The sequence below is a fragment of the Sesamum indicum genome, linkage group LG2 (genome assembly GCF_026168435.1).
Source record: "Sesamum indicum cultivar Baizhima isolate 11 linkage group LG2, ASM2616843v1, whole genome shotgun sequence".
Lineage (NCBI taxonomy): Eukaryota > Viridiplantae > Streptophyta > Magnoliopsida > Lamiales > Pedaliaceae > Sesamum > Sesamum indicum.
In genome coordinates this window covers 11169908-11191456 of record NC_142658.1, presented here as the reverse complement: position 1 = coordinate 11191456, position 21549 = coordinate 11169908, and the positions used below count along the sequence as shown (strand labels likewise).

General features: G+C 39.2%; 1 protein-coding gene across 4 annotated transcripts; it reads left to right on the top strand.

Moving 5' to 3' along the window:
• The first annotated feature begins 831 nt into the window (after nt 1–831).
• LOC105155476 (uncharacterized) lies at nt 832–5887 on the top strand. Of its 4 annotated transcripts, none has more exons than XM_088877994.1 (6): nt 832–1115; nt 1356–1480; nt 2624–2720; nt 2789–2940; nt 3328–3398; nt 5612–5887. In XM_088877994.1, the coding sequence occupies exons 1-5, from the start codon at nt 1046–1048 to the stop codon at nt 3376–3378; spliced, it is 495 nt and encodes a 164-aa protein (XP_088734120.1). In that variant the 5' UTR covers nt 832–1045; the 3' UTR covers nt 3379–3398; nt 5612–5887. The 4 variants fall into 4 exon arrangements, with proteins under 4 accessions (XP_088734120.1, XP_011069657.1, XP_088734119.1 ...); XM_011071355.3 differs by having other exon boundaries at nt 842–1115; nt 2831–2940; XM_088877993.1 differs by having other exon boundaries at nt 843–1115; nt 3324–3398.
• The last annotated feature ends 15662 nt before the right edge of the window (nt 5888–21549 follow it).

Here is a 21549-nt window from a genome sequence, read left to right as displayed (position 1 = left end):
AATATACAATAAGAATATTAAATAAGGGGCAAAAATAAAAATTTATATCATATATATATATATATTTTTTTTGCTAATATCAACATTTCTCGTCCAAACTCTTATGGAAGGTAGTCAAGTGTAAATGAGAAAATTTCGAAAGGGAGAAAATTTAATTACAATTTTTTTTTATATATTTTTAAAGAAGGTCTAAGTATATTAACCTAAATATTTCTTATTTATTTTATACTTGTTATGGTTGATATTATTTATTTTTACCATATGGACTATATGCCACACACACATGTATTTCTTGTCTTTTAATTTCGATTACTTGCTTTAATTTTTGGTGCTTAATTCAAATTACATATATGGAATGTTACAAAGAAAATTTGTTACTTAAATTCATTTTTTGTTCTCTTCTCTTTTGAAACTTGAAAAATAATGGAAAAAATGGGTGCTTTGGATCGAAACTTGAATAAGTTCTTTTCCCCTCCAAACCTCAATTCCGTCAATTTTAACGGTCTACTAACGAATATGACCAAAAATACCCAAAAAGAAGTAGCCATTTGACCATTAAAATTATAATATCAAATTGTTTGAAGATCAAAAGTGTATAAATGACTATGTTTGAAGACCAAAATTGTAATTTCATAATCATCCCCTTTAGATTCAATAGCCTCTTTGTTTTGATCATAAATGGGCTTTCATTCCTTCACTTGTCCCTGGGCTTCAACAGGGCCAGACCAGGATTGGCCCTAGAAGACTTCAAGTGAAAATGCAATTTTATTTTCTCTCAGGGGGCTAAATGCCATTTTCATCTTTCATGGGAGTCAAATGCAATTTCGGATATACAATTACACACACATCATCGTCACATTGGCCGGATTAGTTGAGCAAGCGGACAACCGCAGTGCACGCAGTCCAAAGTTCGGATTCAGCTCCCGAATTAATTCAAGTTCGCCTTCCCATTCATCTCTTCATAGAGTTCATTTGCAATCCTTGATCCGCCAAGTCCTGAAATCAAGCTTCGGCAATCGGCTTTATATCCATAGAAGAAAAGCAAATGGGCAACACGTCCTCCATGCTCACGCAGTACGACATAGAAGAGGTCCAAGAACACTGCAGTAACACATGTATGCAAACCTTCCATCTTTTCACTCTCATTTTACATCTTTTAATTAAAGTGTTTGTTGTGTGTTTGAATGTTTAGCACATTTCCAAAAGTTTGATGCTTTTAGATGCTATTGTTTGATTCTTTGAAGTATCCGCATTTTTTTTTTTTGGGATGTGATGTGGGCATGTTGTGTGAATGATAAATCCGAGATGAATACAAGAGAAAGTGTCAATTTTGTTGAACTTCAATGCTTTTCTAGTTTCCCAGCAGGAGATTGTGTCATTGTACCAGAGGTTCTGTCAGTTGGATCGTAATGGGTGTGGATTTATCTCCGCTGAAGAGTTCATGACTGTACCTGAATTCGCTGTCAATCCCCTTTCTCAGGTTGTAGATAAGACTTCTCTGTTTCTGAATCTCTCTATTCACATCTGAATATGAAGTTCCAAAAAAATTGAACCTTGTTTCATAACTAATGTTCTACTATTGCATTTTGATATTATTATTATAAACTTCTCAATATTTTAGGCAATTCAATAAAGAGTCTGTATTGCATTTAAAATAATAGTCAACTTGGAAACCAACTATGTATGAAATTCTGGAGGGAGGCAGCATTGCCTTTTATTTTATGATATACTCAGACTAACACTGGAAGTGTAAGTAATTAATTGGGGTATGGATATGTTGACACTGATGATGTTAGTGATGCTAGTAGTGAGGAACCATGATACCAATTGGGCTCAGTTTGATTGGAATTATATGATTTTTATGTGTTTCCTAGTCTATCAGAGTGGGCCTCTGTATGGTGTTCTGTACGCTAATGTTTGTGTTGCCTAAATCAAGACTTAGTAAGACAGAGATATTTACAGTACGAACATTTGAGAGTTATCTGTGTGTTTCTAAATGCTAGAACTGCGACAGTCTGTGAGGGTAGTCCATAGCTAAAATATTCAGCTATTGATGACAGGAGAGACTAGTTGAGACACTGGCCATGTTCGTTAAAGATAGTTTAACAGTCCAACCACCACATTTGATCTTCTGAACATGAAGTATGAGCGAAATCTGGAGGTCATGGCACATTGCTCAACTGGCCTTCTCGCAACTTATTTATAAATATACAAAATTTTCTTGTTCTTTCGTATACTCAAGATTTATTATAGATTATGCTTAGTTACGGATTTGTTATGGAGTGAGTGGAAACTGTTATGGTACCAACCCAGTTATCAATTCATCCAAGCAGAATGCTTTGTTTAATTTGCTCATGAAATATTTATTACCCCATGAGTAGTGATAGTTGTGCGGGCTTACATGTGAAGCATCCGCATTGAATGCTTCAAGATGGTACTATTGCTTATGTAGCAACTAGCAAGTTAGAACAACCGCCTAACAAAGGAAAATAGGAAATAAAATAAAAAGTACAAACTAGAACATTGTACCTATTATTTCGGTAAAGGGAATTGCTTTCTATGCATAAGGTCCTGACTGTTATCTCTTATTGTCTTCTCTCAATGTTTTTCATTGGTTTTCTAGAGATTGTTTAGGATGCTGGATGGCCTAAACTTCAAAGAGTTTGTAGCATTCCTATCTGCTTTCAGTTCTCGGGCAAGCTTGCAGCAGAAAGTTGAATGTAAGGCTTACAATAGATCAAGTGTTTTTCTATTCTTGGTATCACTTATTTGCTACCAACACTTCCAGTTTCCCAGTTGGCTGATGTGGTATGCAATTCCCTCTACCCAGTTATTTTTAAGGTTTATGACACCGACGGTAATGGGAAGGTTACTTTCAATGAAATGCTGGACATATTGCGGGACTTGACGGGTCAATTTATATCTGAACAGCAGAGAGAGGTTGAAATTCCTGACAGTTTTGTCCTTTTCCTTTGAAATTCCTTTAAATGTTTTCACTTTTGTTTTTTCAGAATTCAGTCACTTGCATTTGTTTTTTGTTATAGAAATTATGCAAAAAAGTGAATACTACTATGTCCCTAAATATTGAAAATCGGCACATGCTTATTGCATAAATGGAAAATAAGTTTATTCTTTTCCCATTATTAATTTGTACCTGCAGATTTTTCTTTTGCCTCTTGATTGGGTAAGTCAAGTGGTAAAACTATAGTGTAATTTTGCAATGGAATCCTGTCCTGTAGCTTCAATTTTTTTTTTTGGCATATCCAATTGGTGGATGATGGAGAGGGACTAATTCACATTTTGATGGTGTAATTTCCAAATAGAAAGTTCTTTCCCATGTTCTTGAGGAAGCGGGCTATACAAAGGACTCTCTGTTAGTTCAAGCTGACTTCGTCAAGGTAATTGCAACTTCTATCCTTTAAAACTATTTAGAGGCACTTTAATATTGCAATCAACTGAAGTTAAGAGGTCATTTTACTTTGATGAGATTGAAAACATGCTTCTTTCTTTCTTCTTATCGCTCCTGTTTCTTTACTTAGGCCCAGTATATGTACTTGCAGTCTGGAAAAAGGCCATTTGAGATTTGGTTTTAACTTCTCTTAATAAACTTTAAGATGATACTTTAAGAGTACATGTGAATGCATGGAGATCGTGAATAGCATCGGACCTCTTATGACCCAGAATCACGGAATTGTTAAGCCTCTGATTTCATATCTTATTGAAGTGTACAAGAATCTATGGTAACCTTTTCTTGGGCTGCTTTTTGTTGCTTGGAATTAAGAAACTGAAGCTAAGTATATTTGCAGATTTCTCTGACCCTCTTTATTCTGTGCAATTGATGATGATCATAAAAACAGTATCCTTTTCTGGTCTTGAAGTTCAATAGATGGAATGATGTGGAACAGCCTTTGCAAACTTATTGTTCTGATCCAACTAGGACGGTACTAGGAAAATGGTTTTTCAGTTAACACTTGAGTACTTATGACTTGCTGTGAGTCGATAGCGCCTCCGTGCTTGTTATGCTTCTCTAGAGAACTTTATCTTTAATATTATGGAATTTGGGTATAGCTAGATGCGTGATCATATTTATGAGTTTTTCGAAGATGAAATTTCATGAGAATGAATTGAGGCAAGTTGCAACCATTTTATGATGTCCATTAGATGCACTGTATCGATAGTTGGCAGTATGGACTGATAAACAAGTGAAGAGGTAGAGCTAAAATCACACAGAATTAACCCTTAAAGGCAGCTCAGCACTAGAACCTATACCCACCCACAACCCATGGAGAATTTCAAATCAGGAACCATTATAAGAATCCAAATGCCAGCTGATGTCAAACTGCCAAAAGAATCACACAATTTTCAAGGTTGGTAGATGCAAAGCTATTTAGTTCAAATAATCACTCAAAATTGTGAAAACTGTCTGACCAAATGGTTAGATCATCAGTACAGATGGGAAACTTTTACACTTAAGGTACTGGTTTACTCAAGTACAACCATATTAAAGGCGGTAAACACGAGCTCCCTCTTTTGGGAATTCATGTAAGTCGTTACCTGCATGTACGTTTTTCTTACCTCATTTCTACAAGACAACCAACAAGTCCAACCTGTTCAATCATCTGAAATTTATCATAATTAAGAATTAATTTCTTTAAATTATGAACTGCTTTTGCTACTTGTATTTTTGCCTATCTTTTGTGGAACTGCTTCTTTATGGACCTTGTAAGATGTGGAGAGTTGATTATCTGTTCACTTGAACGTGGTTATTTGAGGAAACTGAAGAAACCTAAAAAGTGCTTGTAATTAATGGACTATTTCCGGAAATATCTTTTCCATGCTGAGATTCTCGCTCCAAATATTTCTTTCTGTGGTTAATTTCTTTGTGCATTTCATGCAAAGACACGTGGTATAGATAGGTGGGGGGGAAAAGGACAATAAAAGGATTAGTTAGAATAAAGTCTCCTAGAAGTTAATTAGTGTTATTACTGACTATCCCTTTTGATCTTCCCAAAATCTTTGAAAAAAGAAAACACGAAGTACGGATATGAGAATAAAACACACCCAATATTTGTTTTTGTGTTTTTACACCTTATCTGTGTGTCTTTTGGTTTTTCAACTTTCTATATATAATATATATAATATAAAAGAGATATGATTTGACAATAAACAATAATTTTTGTCTCCAAAAAATACAATATTTATATATACACATATTTATATATAAAAATATATATAAAAGAGATATGATTTGACAATGAACAGTGATTTTTGTCTCCCAAATCTCAATATCAAACATACACCACTTGTTTTAAAATATTTTAAATTACCTCAAAACACAAATCGAAATATACCATTTATCTTCAAGATACACTTACTAATCTTTATTTTTCTCTCTCTATCTCCAAAACACAAAATAAAATACTCAAAATATAAATCCAAACATTATGTATCTCTTTTGTAATGTTCGTCCAATTACTCTTTGAATTCTTAGTTTTAAGTTTTCCCCGTCTTCACATGTTGCACTTTATCATTGTGTTAATCCTCACAGAAATATATACTCTTTAAGTTGAGCTTGCTAGTATAACAGACCTTCCCGTGATGTTCCTTACAGATTCTTGGCAATGGGTTGAAGATGGAAGTTGAAGTTCCAGTAGACTAGAGTACACCCCACCGGGATCAATCTCCTGTGATTATAATTCTTAACTTATTACATCCATATCTATGATTCCATGTTTGTACGACTAATAGTTTGGCTTCACCGGTGAGGTTGACAGAACAATTGATTCTTCAACTGCGGATTTTCCTTGAGAAATCTAACAGAAAGTAACTGAAATCAAGTTAGTGCAAACATTTATTTATCATAGAAATGCATTCTGTCTTCTTGAGATGTGCAGACGTCACTTTGCTTACATAGACATTATACACCAAAAAAGATGCAAAGGTTGCTTACACCTTCTGCCATGATCTCCTTGAATGTTATAATCTTCAACTGTTCTACGTAGGGATGCCCTCCGTTTTGAAGTTCTATATGTGTGGATGTTTATGTGATTCCATGTATTTGTTTAGTAAGTAAATCTTGGTGTATTATTATTTGTTGTAATCGATTGATTGTCGATGTTTGTAAAAACTTTCAGCTAGATATTTGAATTATATATGTTTAGAGAACAGCTAACTTTCGTGAGGTCTGGGTGAAAGAGAAACAAATAGCATTGCAATTGTGTAACAATCATCTTGATTCTTTTAATTCTGAGGGTGAATTTTGTTTTATTTATTGCAAGAACTAGGTCTGCCAGACGAGTCGAGCCGGCTCGCGAGCCTCACTTTTGAGCTCGAGCTCAATTCTCTCTGTTCATCAGCTCACAAGCCCTTTTTTATTTTTTTATTAAATTTTTATATATTTAATTTTATATTCAATGCTTTATCAATTTTATTCTCAAAATTGACTATATATTAAAATTATTAATGAATATCATATATTTTATTATAATAAATTGTGGTACTTTTATTTATATATTTAATCTTTACAAAATAAACTTAATCAACAACTTAGTAAATTATAATTTTTTTATAATTAAAATTATTATTTAATATGACAGATATAAACTTTATGTTATATTTTAATATATATTTATATTGTGTTATACTTTTTTAAAATTGATAAGTAATTCACTTGTGGTCTTTTTTATCTATTTCTGAATTTTATATTTATATCAAGATATATATTATACATTATGCAATCTATTTTATTACTTATAAATTTATGTTGAAATTTAGTGATTCCTATGAATTTAAAAATAATGATAATGATAATAATGGTGATGGTTAAACAATTTTAATTATTTTTATTATTATTTTATTATATATATAATAAGATCAAAAAGTTTAATCAACAATTAAGATATCGTAAAATTCGGGCACTCGATTCATATCACAATTTAAATATATATATGCAAGACTGTGTTCATTAAATCATATCAGACGGTCTGATTTAAAATCATATGGCCTGATTCAACGATACACCGACTTGAATGATTACTCTTATGTTTTGAGTACGACATCTTGACATCCGTATATCCAATAAATTTAAACCTTTATCAAATGTATTTTTCTGTGAGTTTGATCACATCTAACGGTTCGATTTGAATTTTGATAGTTCGATTAATTCATGTTGTTCAACAATGTAAGATGATAGTTACATCAATGTAATACTAATATTTATAATATATAAATTTATTGCAGATTGTGAACATATATTAATTTAAACTATAAAATATTTTTATTTCAATTGCATTATTTCAAATAATGGATACTTTTCTATGATTTTAAATTGTTTAGTATGATTTTTTTTGTATATTTTTACTAATTATATTACTACTAAATTAATCAGTAGTTTATATTTTATAACAATAAATTAAACTTTCATACTATATTTTAGTTTATTTATAATATAGTATACATTATGCAATCTATTTTATTACTTATAAATTTATTTAAAAATTTGGTGATTCATATGATTTAATCTAATAATAATAATAAAAAAAATCAACTTGAGTTCAAGCTCGAGCCAGAAAATTCAAAATCGAACTAGAGCTCGAGCTCGCCAGAAAAAATCGAGCCCGACTCGTTTATACCCCTAATAAAAACGGTATGACACCAAAATAAAAGTCGTTAAATCTTACCGATCAAGCAAAATATCATTGTCCATACAGGGAGGTTAACAAGGTTACATATGTTTGAACCAAGAATGTAGTTTATCAAGTTTTGTAAAGAAAATCTAGTATACATGTCCAAATTTCATGGATAATACCTTCTCTTGATGTAATCCAGTTTGTTTGCATTGTAAATGTAAATGTAAACATCGGATTGTGCTGAATTGGATTGGAAAATCCACAAAGCAAACGAGGCCTAATGGAATAAATAAATTCACCCGACTTGTGAAAATAATACATGTAAGAGTTCATAGGATTTCACAACATTTTTTTAGAAATGATTAAGTGGATTGGATAGGATTTGAGTTGGGCCTAAATTGGTTGGGGCCAATATGAGTTTATGTGTTCACAAAAAGATTAAGTTAAAAATGGATTGGATCGGGTATGATGGGATTCGTACATAAATTATTTTTCTTAGAATTGTTGTCGTTCTTGTACAGTAGTTTTCAACAAGTTATGCTTGTTCTTACGATGTCAAATATATTATGAAGGTAAATATCATTTTTAGTCCCTCAATTATACTACTTATTTAAATTTGGTCCTTCATATTTTTTTCTCATCAAATTTAGTTCTTTGAATTTATAGATTCCATTAATTTTGACCTCTTTCATTATCCATCCGTATTTTAACGAATTTGTAAAAAAAATAAAAATAAAAATGACATTTTCACTTCAAAAAGAACTAGAAATCATGACCACCTATAAATAGATGGGTGGCCTAACCACTCCAACAATTACACAACTTGATTAATATAGCTAAATTAATTATTATTTACATAACTGTAAAATAAAAAGTCATGTTATATCACAAATTCATGCCCAATCGTCATCATCTTATATATCGTGATACCAAAAAATTAAATTATAATCAACCAAAATAATAAAAGTATCAAACAATATAATAAATCACAACACATAAAGATACATTAGAAAAAGACATGAAAGTCATAAACAAATAAATGAAAGTAATGTCATCAAATACATAAATACATTTATTATCGAGATTGTTTATATGTATTTGATAACATGACTTTTATATCTTTTGTTATATGTTGTGATTTATTACATTATTTGGTATTTGTGTTATTTTGGTTGGTTATATGTTTGATGCGTGTAATTTTAGCATGGGTTTAAAGTTTTTCGATCTTGATATCGGATTTGGGCTAATTGAGTGAAAGCTCTTGAGAAAGATGACCTGCTAAATAACACGTTAGCACTCCAATACTTAAGTTAGTCCCAGATTTAAGAATAAATAAATATAAAGATAAATTGTAATGAGAAATTGTGAGAGAAATAAGAATTTCGTAAGTAAGAATACGAATTTTAGAATGACAGAGTAGCAATGAGAGAGTTTTCCGAAGGTGGAAGCAGGCTTCTGTTGAGGGGTGCCCCCCATATTTATAGACGATGAGCCCCTCTTTGCAGGGACTCTAGGGAGCTGCGTGCCTGGCAAGGAAAGCAGGATTTTGGTGGATAAGGCTGCACCCTTATCTGCTCCTTGATCAGCAAGTCTTCGGATGAAAAAGGACTCCTCTTTTGAAAAGACTCCTGCCTGGTGGGGAATCCTCTTAGGCTGAAGAGTCCACTCCCTTGAGGGCACCTTCTTTCCCTCGAGCTGGCTTTGGGGAGATGCAGTAGGCCTTCGTACTTGGCTTCTTTCCTGGTCTAATTTTGATGGAGCGGGCTTCCTTCTTGGACAGGTCCTGGTGTAGCGAGCTCCTTCTTGGGCTGAACCATATTGTAGGGTGCTTCCTTCCTAGGCTAAGCACAACGCCCTTGGGCGGACTGCCTCTCTTCTAGGCTGGTGGGCCTGATTTGGGCTTAGCATTTCTTTTTGGGCCAATCGTTCTTTGCCATACCCAACATTCAGTCCCTCCACCTCTACTCTAAGGAGGAAGGATGCCTCCTAAATTCTTAGAGTAGGAGTCCTTGTATCACCGAAAGAAGGTACCCGTTTGGCTTTATAAGGAAGGAGGGTGTCTCCTAACTCTCTGGATGAGGGGTCCCTGTAATTTGGGAATGAAGGACTTACCTTAGTCAGTTTGGCGTCCGCCTTTCTGATTGCCTGTTGTAGCCTTAGCTTATTAGGAAGCGAATTTTAGCTTTTTGGCATGCTGATTTGAAGGCCGTAATTATGGTAGGAGAGGCGCGTTCCTTAGATAACCAGAACACGCACGTTTGGTAACCTTCCTCTCACGTGCGTGGTAACCGTCCTTGGTGCAGCAGTTATTAGGGTTGTGGATTAAAAACTCCTCCATTACCAGCCTTTTGATTTCTTCTCTCCTCCTTCTCAAAAAGTCTTCTTCAAAGTACCCAGATTTCCTTTCAGCCCTCATCCTCGTCTGTAAGTATTTTCTCTTCTTTTTTTCAGATTCTTTCCTTCAAAAATATGTTTCCTTCTAGTGAGCCGTCCGCTTTCTCAAGAATCCCTCGTAGGCAACTTGTAAGAGGGCGGACCCTATCCTGCCTCATTTTGGAAGGGGCCAGAGGAGAAGTTTGAGGTAGGCTGCTGTTGTTGCCGCCCGTCGTTTAATAGATGAGGATATGAACGAGAAAGAGGGAGAGAATGAAGGTGAGGGTTTTTCTCTTGAGGAGGAGAGAGTAAGGTCTCTGCCTGAGGAGGCAGGGACGCCGGAGTCCTCCTCTACAGATGGTCATTTGGGTCTTCTTTGGGAGAAGGAGAGGGGGCAATCCCTCAAGTGGAGGAGAGAGTCCCTCAATCACCAACAGACTGGGGGCCTTCCACCCTGTGGACCTCCTCCATAAACCAGTTCCTCCAAGAGTGCCATGTTCCGTCTGCTTTTGTTGTATATACCCCTTCCCCAGTAAATCGTTATTTCTTTCCTCCCTCTAATTGTTTATGCTTCTTTGTTGCACAACTGAGGTCAGGTCCCTATTTTCCTGTTCCCCTTTTTTATTTTGAGGTTGCACATATTTTTCAAGTCTTTTAAATCAATTGGTTCTCAATTCTTTTAAAATTTTGGCCGGATTTTCATAGTCCTTCGTTGTCATGGTCATCTGTGATTGTCCACCTTTTTGCCAAGTATTATTACCTCAAGAAACCTGAGAAGGAGTTCTTCTGCTTTGTTCCCCGTCAAGTGGTATCCTTCTTGCATCCTCCCACCCTCCAAAATTTTGGAAGAACAATTATTTCTTTGTCCTCCCTCCTCATGCTTGGTCTTTTCCAAGATAATGGATCTTCGAGACCTCTCTTCTTGCGCATGTAGGACCAAGGATGGCAGCCTTGTCCTCTTTGCTAAAAAAGTTGAATGCCCCCCCTATGATTGCCGGTCTTTACTTGATGAGAGGTTGTTGGGGCATTTCGAGCTGGTCACTGTAACAGAGCCCTTGGGGGATTCCTTGAATATTTTATTTCTTTTTAGTTTTTATCTGCCATTGTCTTTCATTCTTTATGTTTCCTTGGAATGTTGATCCTTCTTGTCTGTCTATGCGCAGAGAACATAATGTTCAGCAAGTTGATGCGGGATCATGTGATGGGGGGCCGTTTTAGAGGGACCCCTACTCCCAAGTCTTCTAAGAAGGCCCCTGCCTCCAGCGATTCAAGGGGCAAATGCCTTTCTTCCTCCTTGTCTCCCGGTCCAGCGATTGGGAGCTCCTCCAAGAAACCTCGCAGGCGCTCCATGGGGGCACTTCCTTCCCGCACTTTCGCCATGCCTCTTCTGACTCCTCCTTCCAAGGAGGAAATAGACACCCCTCCCAGGTCTTCCCGAGCACCTTCTGCCTACCTTCATAGCTGCCACTTGTTTGATCAGGATAAGGAGAAGTTCTCCTTGGTGGTAGATTTGAGGATAGGGACTTTATCACCTAGAGACAAGCAACTTTTCTCTCAAAGGAAGAACTAGAAGGGATGGGAGCTCTCTATATCCTCAAGGTACCTTCCTGCATATATCTTGTGTCTCTGCTTGTGTACCTTCTTCTGATAGTTTTTTCTTTTCATATGTCGCCTTGGTTTATGAAGAACTCTTCTAGGTCTCTAGAGACTCCTCCTATCCCCTTGAATGATACCAAAAAGCAAAAATTGGAGAATAGGATAGAGCGCCTGAAAAACGAGAATGCCAAACTGATGGAGACCAAGAAGGAGGTGATGGGCCGCTGCCAACAGTTAGAGAGGGAGATGAGGCAACTGAACAAGGAGGTCGCCAGCCATGAGATCACATTGAAGAAGGCAGTGATGGATTGTCCCCACTCTAAAGAGGGCAAGAATTACTTGGAAGCTTACTTGGAGAGCCGTTTCAAAGAGTTCAAGGGGTCTATGGAGTATCAGTAAAAGGTGGCCAAAATAGCGGGGCCCTTCTTTGAGCATGGTTTCACAGCCTGCAAAGAATAATTCCAAGCTCAAGGGTACCTCCTGTAGGAGAGGAGACTTCCTTCCTCGATCTTGCCACAGCCTAATCCCTTTGCCGAACCCTCATCCAAGGAGAGCGAGTCCTCCCCCCAAATTTAGGTTGGTTTATTTCTTGACCTTCCACCCATACTTCTTTTCAACTTTGTACTGATCTTTGTAAATTTGTTTACAGAAGAAGATTCGGATAACTTGTTGGGGGAGGCTGAGGTGGAAGTAAGGAATTTCCCAGACGAAGCCGCAGTTGATGCCACAATGGGGCACTTCTAGGGAGAAGGTGCCTTAGAAGGGAAGGAAAAGGGACCTCATCTGGCTACTGATGCAGCTCGTCCTGCCATCCCAATGTCTAATCTCCTCTACAAAAAGTGACGGAAGACCCCGCCTGTGGGGAAAAGTTTAATAATGTAATGTGACTGCCGGTTGGATGAAAATTTTTTTCTTTTCTTATTTTGCCTGTTTTTCCCCCCATTAAAAATGGGGATGAGACAATTTTAATTTTCTACTCTATCGGGATGCTTGTTTTTCTGTACGCCCCTGGCCATAGTTTTAGGCCAGGTGCTTGAGATGCGATACTTCTGGTCTTCTTTTCATACTTGATGTCTATCTTTAGATGGGTGCTTGTTCCATTAACACTTTGAAGCCTTCAAGCTTGTTTGTGATGAAGAGTTCCCTTCAACTTTCTGGAAGGAGGCCTTCTCAAACCTTCTTTGGATCGTTTCTCAAAGATGTCTCCTAGGATTTCTAGGCAGGCGGGTTCCCTTCAACTCCCTTGAAGGATGCTTCCTTGAACTTCCTAGGTAGGCAGATTTCCTTCACTTCTCCTTTAGGATGCCTCCTTAGAACTTCTAAGTATGCAGGCTCCCTTCAATTTTTCTTGCGGGATGCCTCCTTAACTTTTCTCGCATGTGAGCATTTGAACAGTATATCATAAAATATATATTTTTATGAGAAATAATGAAATATATAGCAAACGAGGGCTTAGAATGGGAGTCTTGGAGGTCTCTTTGATGATGGAAGCCTGTATGAGTTTTGGCAAGGTTTACTCTTATACAGTTTTTATGCCTCGCTTTAATAAATGTAATACATCATATATTTTTTAGAAGGATGTTTGTAAAGGTAGACTTGGTAAAGGGAGCCCTGCAAGAGACTTGTTGAGGGGTGTCCTTCACGAGGACAATTTCAAAAGGTGTCCTTTAGGAGGACTTATTGGAGGATGCTTGCGGAAGGACATTTTTAGAGGGAGACCTTCGAAGGACTTATTGGAGGAAACCCTGTGGCGGGAGGATATTTTTAGAGGGAGTCCTTCAGGAGGACTTATTGGAGGATGCCCTACGGGAGGACATTTTTAGAGGAAGTCCTTTAGGAGGACTTATTGGAGGATGCTCTGTGGGAGGATATTTTTAGAGGGAGTCCTTTAGGAGGACCTATTGGAGGGTGCCCTTCGTATGATGGGGGCACCCTTCTTCATGCATAGTACCTTTTGAGGTTGTGAATATTCCAGGGGCGTGATAGCGACAGTCTTTCAAAATCTTCAAGCTCATAAGCCCCTCGTCCTATTACTATCGTGGCGTTGAAGGGTCCTTTCCAAGTAGGGTCCAGCTTTTCCACTGGTTTCAGTGTGTCGACTCTTCATAATATAATGTCACCTACTTCAAAACTCCACGTCTTTACCCTTCTATTATGGGCGTTGAACATGGTACTCTTGTATCTTTGGATATGAATGAAGGCTCTTTTCCTTAATTCTTTGATGAGGTCCAAGTTTTCTTTCAACAACTCCGTATTATTTTCTTCAGATAAATGTAGTATTTTGTGGGAGGGTACCCCAACTCTGCTGGGACAATTGTCTCAGTCCCATAAACCATAGTGGAGGGGCTTTCTCTTGGGATCTTCGAGGGGTTGTGCGATATATCGAAAGGACACTTGTTAACTCTTCCGTCCAATTTCCACTGATACGTTATAATCGTTTTTTGATTCCTTGGACAAAGATTCGGTTGGTGACCTCTTGTCCATTGGCATAGGGATGTGCTACTGATGTAAATCTCTGCCCAATACACAAACACTTACACCAGTCTTGTATTTTATAACCTTGGAATTGCTGGCCATTGTCTGAGATTATTTTGCGAGGGACCCCAAAGCGAAAGTGATGTTTTTCCATATAAATTTCATTGCCTTTGTTTCTGTGATGCGGCGAGTGGCTCAGCTTCCACCTATTTGGTGAAGTAATCGGTAGCTACCAGAAGGAATTTTCTTTGACCATGTGCCAGAGGGAATGACCCCATGATGTCTATCCCCTACTGTGCAAAAAGACAGGGTGATAGAATGGTTGTAAGGGGCTCCGCAGGCTGATGTATGATGCAGGAATGCTTTTGACATTTCTCGCATTTGATCACCAACTGCTTTGCATCTTGTTTCATGGAAAGCCATAAGTATCCTGCTGGCAATGCCTTGTTGGCGAGCACCCAGGTGCCCACATGTGCTTCATAGCAGCCACTATGTATTTCTTTTAGGATATGCATCCCGTCTGAGTGGGATAAACATCGGAGTAGAAGATGTGTAAAAAATTTCTTATATAGGATCCCTACTTGTAGTTGAAAATGGGTAGCTTGGGCTTTAAGCCTAGCAGTCTCCCATCTATCATTTGGAAAGCGTCCCTCTTCCAATCATTAGATGACGGGGGTCCTCTAATGTTTTGAGGAGTATATGACTTGAATACAAATTGGAGCTCTTGGTTGAGGGAGGTATTGTATGGGGATGTGCCTTATTTTGCAATCTTCTAGAGCGCTAGCTAATTTGGACAGGCAGTTGGCTTTGATGTTTTTTTCTCTTAGAATTTGAACAACTTGCAAGCTCTCGAATCCTATTTTGAGCTCTGCTATTTGCTTTAGATATTGAATCATGTTTCCCTCTATGGCTTCGTAGGAGCCTTCCACTTGCTTCACTACCAATTGGGAGTCTGAATAAGCTATCACATGTCTACCTCCCACATCATGCGCCATCTTGAGTCCTATTACGAGTGCCTCATATTCAGCCTTGTTGTTGGAGGCTTTCGATCTAAATTCAACAACGAACTCCAAGTCTTCTCCTTGAGGTGAGGTGAGGATTATGCCTGCACTACTATCGTTGATGGTGGACAACCCGTCTACATGCAACAGCCATTTTTCAGCTTGAGGGGTGCCTTCTTCAGATGTTCCTACCGTCTTAGAGAGGAAATAGGCTAGGGCTTGGGGTTTGATGGTAGTTCGAGGCAAATAAGAGATATCATTCTCGCTTAATTCTATCACCCACTTCACCAATCATCTTGAGGTGTCTGGTTTACCTAGCATTTGTTTCAAAGGTAGGTTGATCTTCATAGATCAAGACGCAGCTGATTGCTTGAGGGGTGGCTGACAAGTAGACATAGAGAGTGTCCCCTGGGGAGGGCTTCACCAATAGAGGGAGCCTTACTAGATATTCTTTGAGCCCCTTAAACGTCTATTGGCAGGAGTCATCCTAATTGAAATTTTTCACCTTTCGGAGAACTTTGAAGAAAGGCAAGTTTTTTTCTGCCAATTTAGATATGAATCGGCTTAGTGCTGCCACCTTCCCTATTAGCCTTTGAACTTCGTTGATGTTGGAGGGTGTTTTCATGTTTAGGATGGATTTGATCTTCAGGGGGTAAGTCCCAATCCCTTTTTGGGTAACCATAAATTCCAGGAACCGTCCTCTTTTCATTCCAAATGCGCATTTGACCACCTACCAGCGCTTGAAACTCGGTTGAAACTCAACCCTGGAAAATGCACGTTTGGAGTAAAAGGAAGATGCTTTCTGAGATTCATGGTTACCCAAAGAGGGATTGAAACCAACCCCCTCAAAATCAAAGTCATCCTTGACATAAAGGCACCCTCCAACATTAACGAAGTACAAAGACTAACAGGGAGGGAAACAACGCTAAGTTGTTTTATCTCCAAGTCGGCAAAAAAGAGTCTGCCCTTCTCCAAAATTCTTCCAAAGGCGAAAAATTTCAATTGGGATGACTTTTGCCAAAGCTTTCGAAGGACTCAAACTGTATCTAGCGGGGCTCCCCCTACTAGTGAAACCTTCTCCGGGGGACACCTCCTACGTCTACCTATTAGCTACCCCTTAAGCGATTAGCTTAGTCTTAATTCGCGAGGAGGAGGAGATACAAATGCTGATCTACTATGTTAGCAAGGTCCTTAATGGAGCAGAGGGACGATACGCTCTCTTAAAAAAGATGGCCCTCGCGTTGGTCACCATCGGTAGAAGGCTGCTCCTATACTTCCTTTCACACCCTATTGGGGTGAAGACCAACCTACCTTTAAAGCAAACACTGGGCAAGGCAGACACCTTAAGACAGTTAGTAAAGTGGGAGGTAGAATTAAGCGAGTATGATATCTCTTATCTACCTTAAACTACTATCAAAGCACAAGCCCTATCTGATTTCGTTTCTAAGACCATGAGAATGCCTGAAGGAGGCACCCCTCAAGCGGAGAAATGGCTACTTCATGTAGATGGGTCATCCACCATCCACAGTAGTGGTACGGGCATAGTCATCACTTCACCCTAAGGAGAAGACTTAGAGTTCGCCGTTAAGTTTGGGTTAAAAGCCACCAATAACGAAACCGAGTACGAAGCACTCATAATAGGACTAAGAATGGCTCACAAAGTAGGAGCTAGGCACATAATAGCCTACATGAATTCCCAACTGATAATCAAGCAAGTAGAGGGTCCATACGAAATAAAGAAGAAAATATGATCCAATACCTACGGCAAATAGCGGAACTTAAGTTAGATTTGAAAGCTTTCAAATCGTACAAATTCCAAGGCTGATTACCTCTCCAAACTAGCCAGCAGTCTGGAAGATTGTAGAATGAGGCATGTCACTATATAGTACCTCCCTAAACCAGAACTTCGATTTACATCCAACCCATATTTTCCGCGGAGGATTGGAGGTTTTCTGTTATTCAGTGGCTCGAAGATGGACACCTTCCAGACAACAGATGGGAGACTGCCAGACTCAAGGCTCGGGACCGCCCGTTTCTTACTGCACGGGGGAAATCTTTACAAAAAATCCTTTACGCATCTTCTATTCCGATGTCTATCCCAATTAGAAGGGATGCATATCTTAAAAGAGATACACAGTGGCTGTTGTGGAGCACATGCGGGAACTTGGATCCTCACTAATAAAGAAAGATGCAAAACAGCTAGTAATCAAATGCGAGAAATGTCAGAAGTATTCCTCCCTCATACATCAACCAGCAGAGCCCCTTACAACAATGCTATCACCATGTCTTTTTGCACAATGGGGGATAGATATCGTAAGTCCTTTTCCTCTAGGTCCCGGCAGAAGAAATTCCTTCTAGTGGCCATTGATTATGTTACCAAGTGGGTGGAAATTGAGCCACTTGACCGCATCACAAAGATGGAGGTCATGAAATTCATATGGAAGAGCTTCATTTGCCGTTTTGGACTTCACGTGAAATAATCTCTGACAACGGTCGACAGTTTCAGGGTCATAGAATACACGACTGGTGTAAGGGATTGCATATCAAATAGAGATTCACATCTGTTGTACACCCAAAGCCAATGGACAAGTAGAAGTTACCATCCGGATCCTTGTTCAAAGAATAAAATGACGATTAGAAAGGGTTGGTAGAAATTGGACAGAAGAGTTAACCAATGTCTTATGGCATATCGGACAACCCCTCGATGGTCTATAGGAGAAAGTCCCTTCACTATAGTATATGGGACAGAGGCAATCATCCCAGCCTAATTAGGAGCACCCTCCCATAGGTCCTACATTTCTCTGAAGAAAACAATACAAAGTTTTTAAAAGAAAATTTAGACCTTATTAAAGAATTGAGGGAAAAAGCTTTTATTCTCATTCAAAAGATACAAGAACACCATGGTCAGTGTCCACAACCAAAGAGTAAAAAAAAGAAGCTTTCAGGCAAGGGACTTCATGCTAAGAAGAGTGGATGTATAGAAACCAGTGAGAGCACATGAGCCTGAAGACCATGAAGGGCGCCCGTTATCACTCCTTTGGAATATCCATAACCTCAAGAAATATTATGCTTAAAGAAAACTCCCTTTAACAGCGTCCTCCTAAAGGACACCTGCAATAAGTCCTCCTGAGAGACTCTTTCTAACGACTTCCTCCCCAAAGACATCCCTCAATAAGTCCTCCTGAATGACTCCTTTTAACAACGTCCTCCAGAAGGACATTCGTCAATAAGTCCTCCTGAAGAAATCTTTTTCACAACATCCTCCTGATGGACATCCCTCCATAAAGCCCTCCTGAAGGATTCCTTCTAACAATGTCCTCCTATAGGATATCCTTCCTAAAGTCCCCATTCATTTTTATTCATATTTTCATGATGAAGTGTTTGAGTATCTAACAGTAAAAGGAATTAAGGAAACACCCTTCAAGATTGGTGAAGAAGTACCTCAGAAGATTGGTGAAAATATCTTCTAGAAATCTAAAGGGAACCCCTCACATCGACAAGAGCTGAAGGATCCATCATATCAAGGAAAACAACACTGTTTCTCATAACAAGTGCAGAAGAAAAGACCGAAAGCATGACTCCTCAAACCCCTAGCACAGAATCATGGTCAGAAGTAAAGTCAGAAACATTAGAGGACAACTTCAATTGCAGAAAAAACAAGAATCCATTGCAAGCATGTCAAAAAAGAGCTCGGCCTAAAAATGTGGTTAGGCCCGAGAAAAAGCATTTAACAATTTGTTTCATCTCCCTATTGTAGGGAGGAAATAATAGGAGCAATGAAATTAAAATATGTTTTAAAGGGGAGCGATCTAGTTATAGTTTTTCTTTTTCTAGCCCACAAGTGAGGTCTTTATTTTTTTCCTCAGGGGCAACAACAGCAGTAGCAGCAGAAGCTTCAAGGGGGTAGGCACCAGCATCCTTGGGGGTGTCCCTTTCTTTTTGCTTCAAGGCTGCATCTCCTAAGAGGTCCCCCGCTATAGAGTCAATTGTTGCTTCAAAGGGGACCCCTCACTTCGATTTCGACCTCCCATAATATATTGTCTATGGCTTTCTCAGCAGAAGGAGAATACCTCGTCATGGGGAATTAAGATGAAAGAACATTATCAGATTAAGGGGGGTCAATCCAGAAAACAAATTTGATTCAGGAGGGAGGTCTCTACCAACAGGAGTGGGAACGTCTGAAAAAAGATTTGGAGCATTTTCCATGGCATTGGAAATATCCAAGAATGAAGGCTCCTCCCCTCCTGGAGGATACCCATGTTCTTTGAACTATTCCTTGCATGGCACGAAGCCGTGTTCGAAGTATGGCCCCGCTATCCCAACCAATTCCCTTTGATAAGCTTCTGACTTCTTGAACTGTTCAAGGCAGCTAGCCCAGTACGCTTCCAAGTAGTGCTTCCTGTCAGTTATTTAGGAAATTCGAGGGTTGTCATCTCCATAGCCTGCTTGAGGGCCTCCTTATAGCCCTCAGCTTCTTTCTCATTGTTTTCATTTCCTTCTCAATTGCTGCAAACGACCCACCGCTTCCTTCTTATCCTCCTTGAGCTTGATGTTCTCAGCCCCTAGACGCTCCAACTTCTCCTCCAGCTTCCTCCTTTAGGTGTCATGTTGAGTGTTGGGAGGACGAGAAAAGAGTTACTCGCAAATAGAAATAGACTAACAAAAGGAAGAAAAAATTAGGGACCCATCTTTTGAAAGAAAAGAGAAAATGGAAGGAACTGTATCTTGAGCATATAAGAGGAGATTATCCCTTCCAGTTCCTCCTTCGTCAAGGAGGACAACAAAGGCTTATCCCTTGCAGACAACACCCCCTTCATGAGCTACCAACGATGCATTACTCCCCCTCTCCTGGTCTAGGGAGTGACGAGTATGTAGATAGGTGGAGTAGGACTGGGAATACTTAAGACATACACCTTTCTCATCCTTGAGAGAGGGTGGTGGAGGAGGCCCAGAAGGCGATCTCACATAATTGACAAGAGATGCCCTAATCGAACTTAGCTTTGCCCTCTTGGAGGAGCCCCTTGGGGTAACGCCGGGAGTAGGGAGGGCAGTGTGTTTTTCCTTAGATTCGCTGGAAGAAGGAATCCCTCTAGGAGATCGAGAAAGAGGAGCCACTCCAGCTTGAACACCCGAAGCGCAGTCTCGCATCAACTTGCTGAACATGATGTTTTCTGAATCAATGAAAAATAACCCACATCATAATCTAAGGTAAGCACGAATAAAGGGAAGACGGAAAACACTAATAAAAATACCCAGGGAATCCCCCAAGGGTTCCACCCGGGGACTTAACCAAAGTTACCTAGAAGTCTTTCATCGATGAGGGACCATCAATCATAAGGGTTGTTGTTCAGAATATCCAGCAGGGAGGTTAGGAAAATGGACCTCTCCCCAACTTGAAGAGGAGGGGGAGCTTCCTGGATCCATCGGTCAGGGAAGGACCAAGGGTGAGAAGGCAAAACAAAAAAGAAACTCCTCTTCCAGTTTTTTGGGGGATGGGGGGATGGGGGGAAGGCGAGAAGGATACCCCAGGACACGGGATGAACACAAATAGACCTGTCTCCGCCTTCTTCAGACAATAACACTGTGAAAAAGTACTGGCAAAAATGAGGAATTGATGAAAGAAAAAAGCCATAATGAAGCTAGCTAGAAGCCTAAAATAATTGGGGACTCACTGGTCCAGAGGGACACTAAAAAGACGAGCTATGTCGGAATATAAGGAGGGAATGGGGAAACGTATATTTGATTTCAACTGAGCAGAAAATAAGGTCAAGCAGTTGGGAGGAAGGTGGTAAAGACAGCTCTTAGGGGAGGGGATATAAATGACAAAGGCCATAGAGATGTGATACTCTCGTATCAACTGCTCTATCTCCATGACTTTGAGGACAGAAGATCCCCACTCCAAAGTCGAAGAAGAGACCCCCCTCTCCTCTTCCCCAGGGGAAGAGCTAGCTCCCTCCTTCCCTTCCTCTTCAAGATCCACGTCCTCCTCGTTGATCAAATGGCGGGCCGCCGCTACCGCTTGGCGGAGACTCCTCCTCCGGCCTCGAGGGAAACTAAGCGAAAAATCGCTTATCTCCCTCGAAGTGGCCTCTGAGGGATCATCTTCGGCAAAGGTATTGTCCATGAAACAGATCGACTCATCGGAAGAAGACATATTCTGTACAAAAAATACTTAGAAAAATTTCAGAGGAGGAGAAACAAGATACTTACAGAGTTTTCTAAAAGTAAAGGCTGTGATGCTTCAAGAAAAAGAAAAGAGGAAGAAATAAGGAGTTACCTGTTTAAAAAACATGGGGAGGAAGTTGAAGGCACGCTCTTGTAACCGCCTATGACAGAACGAGCTCGTAACTATCCTTGCACGTGGTAGAGGTAGCTATCACCACTCGACAATCGAGAAAGTTAGGCTTAGGCCTAACCATCATTCCTTAGTAGTGGCAGAACATAATACTCGAATGAAGGCAGTCGAAAGGATGCGT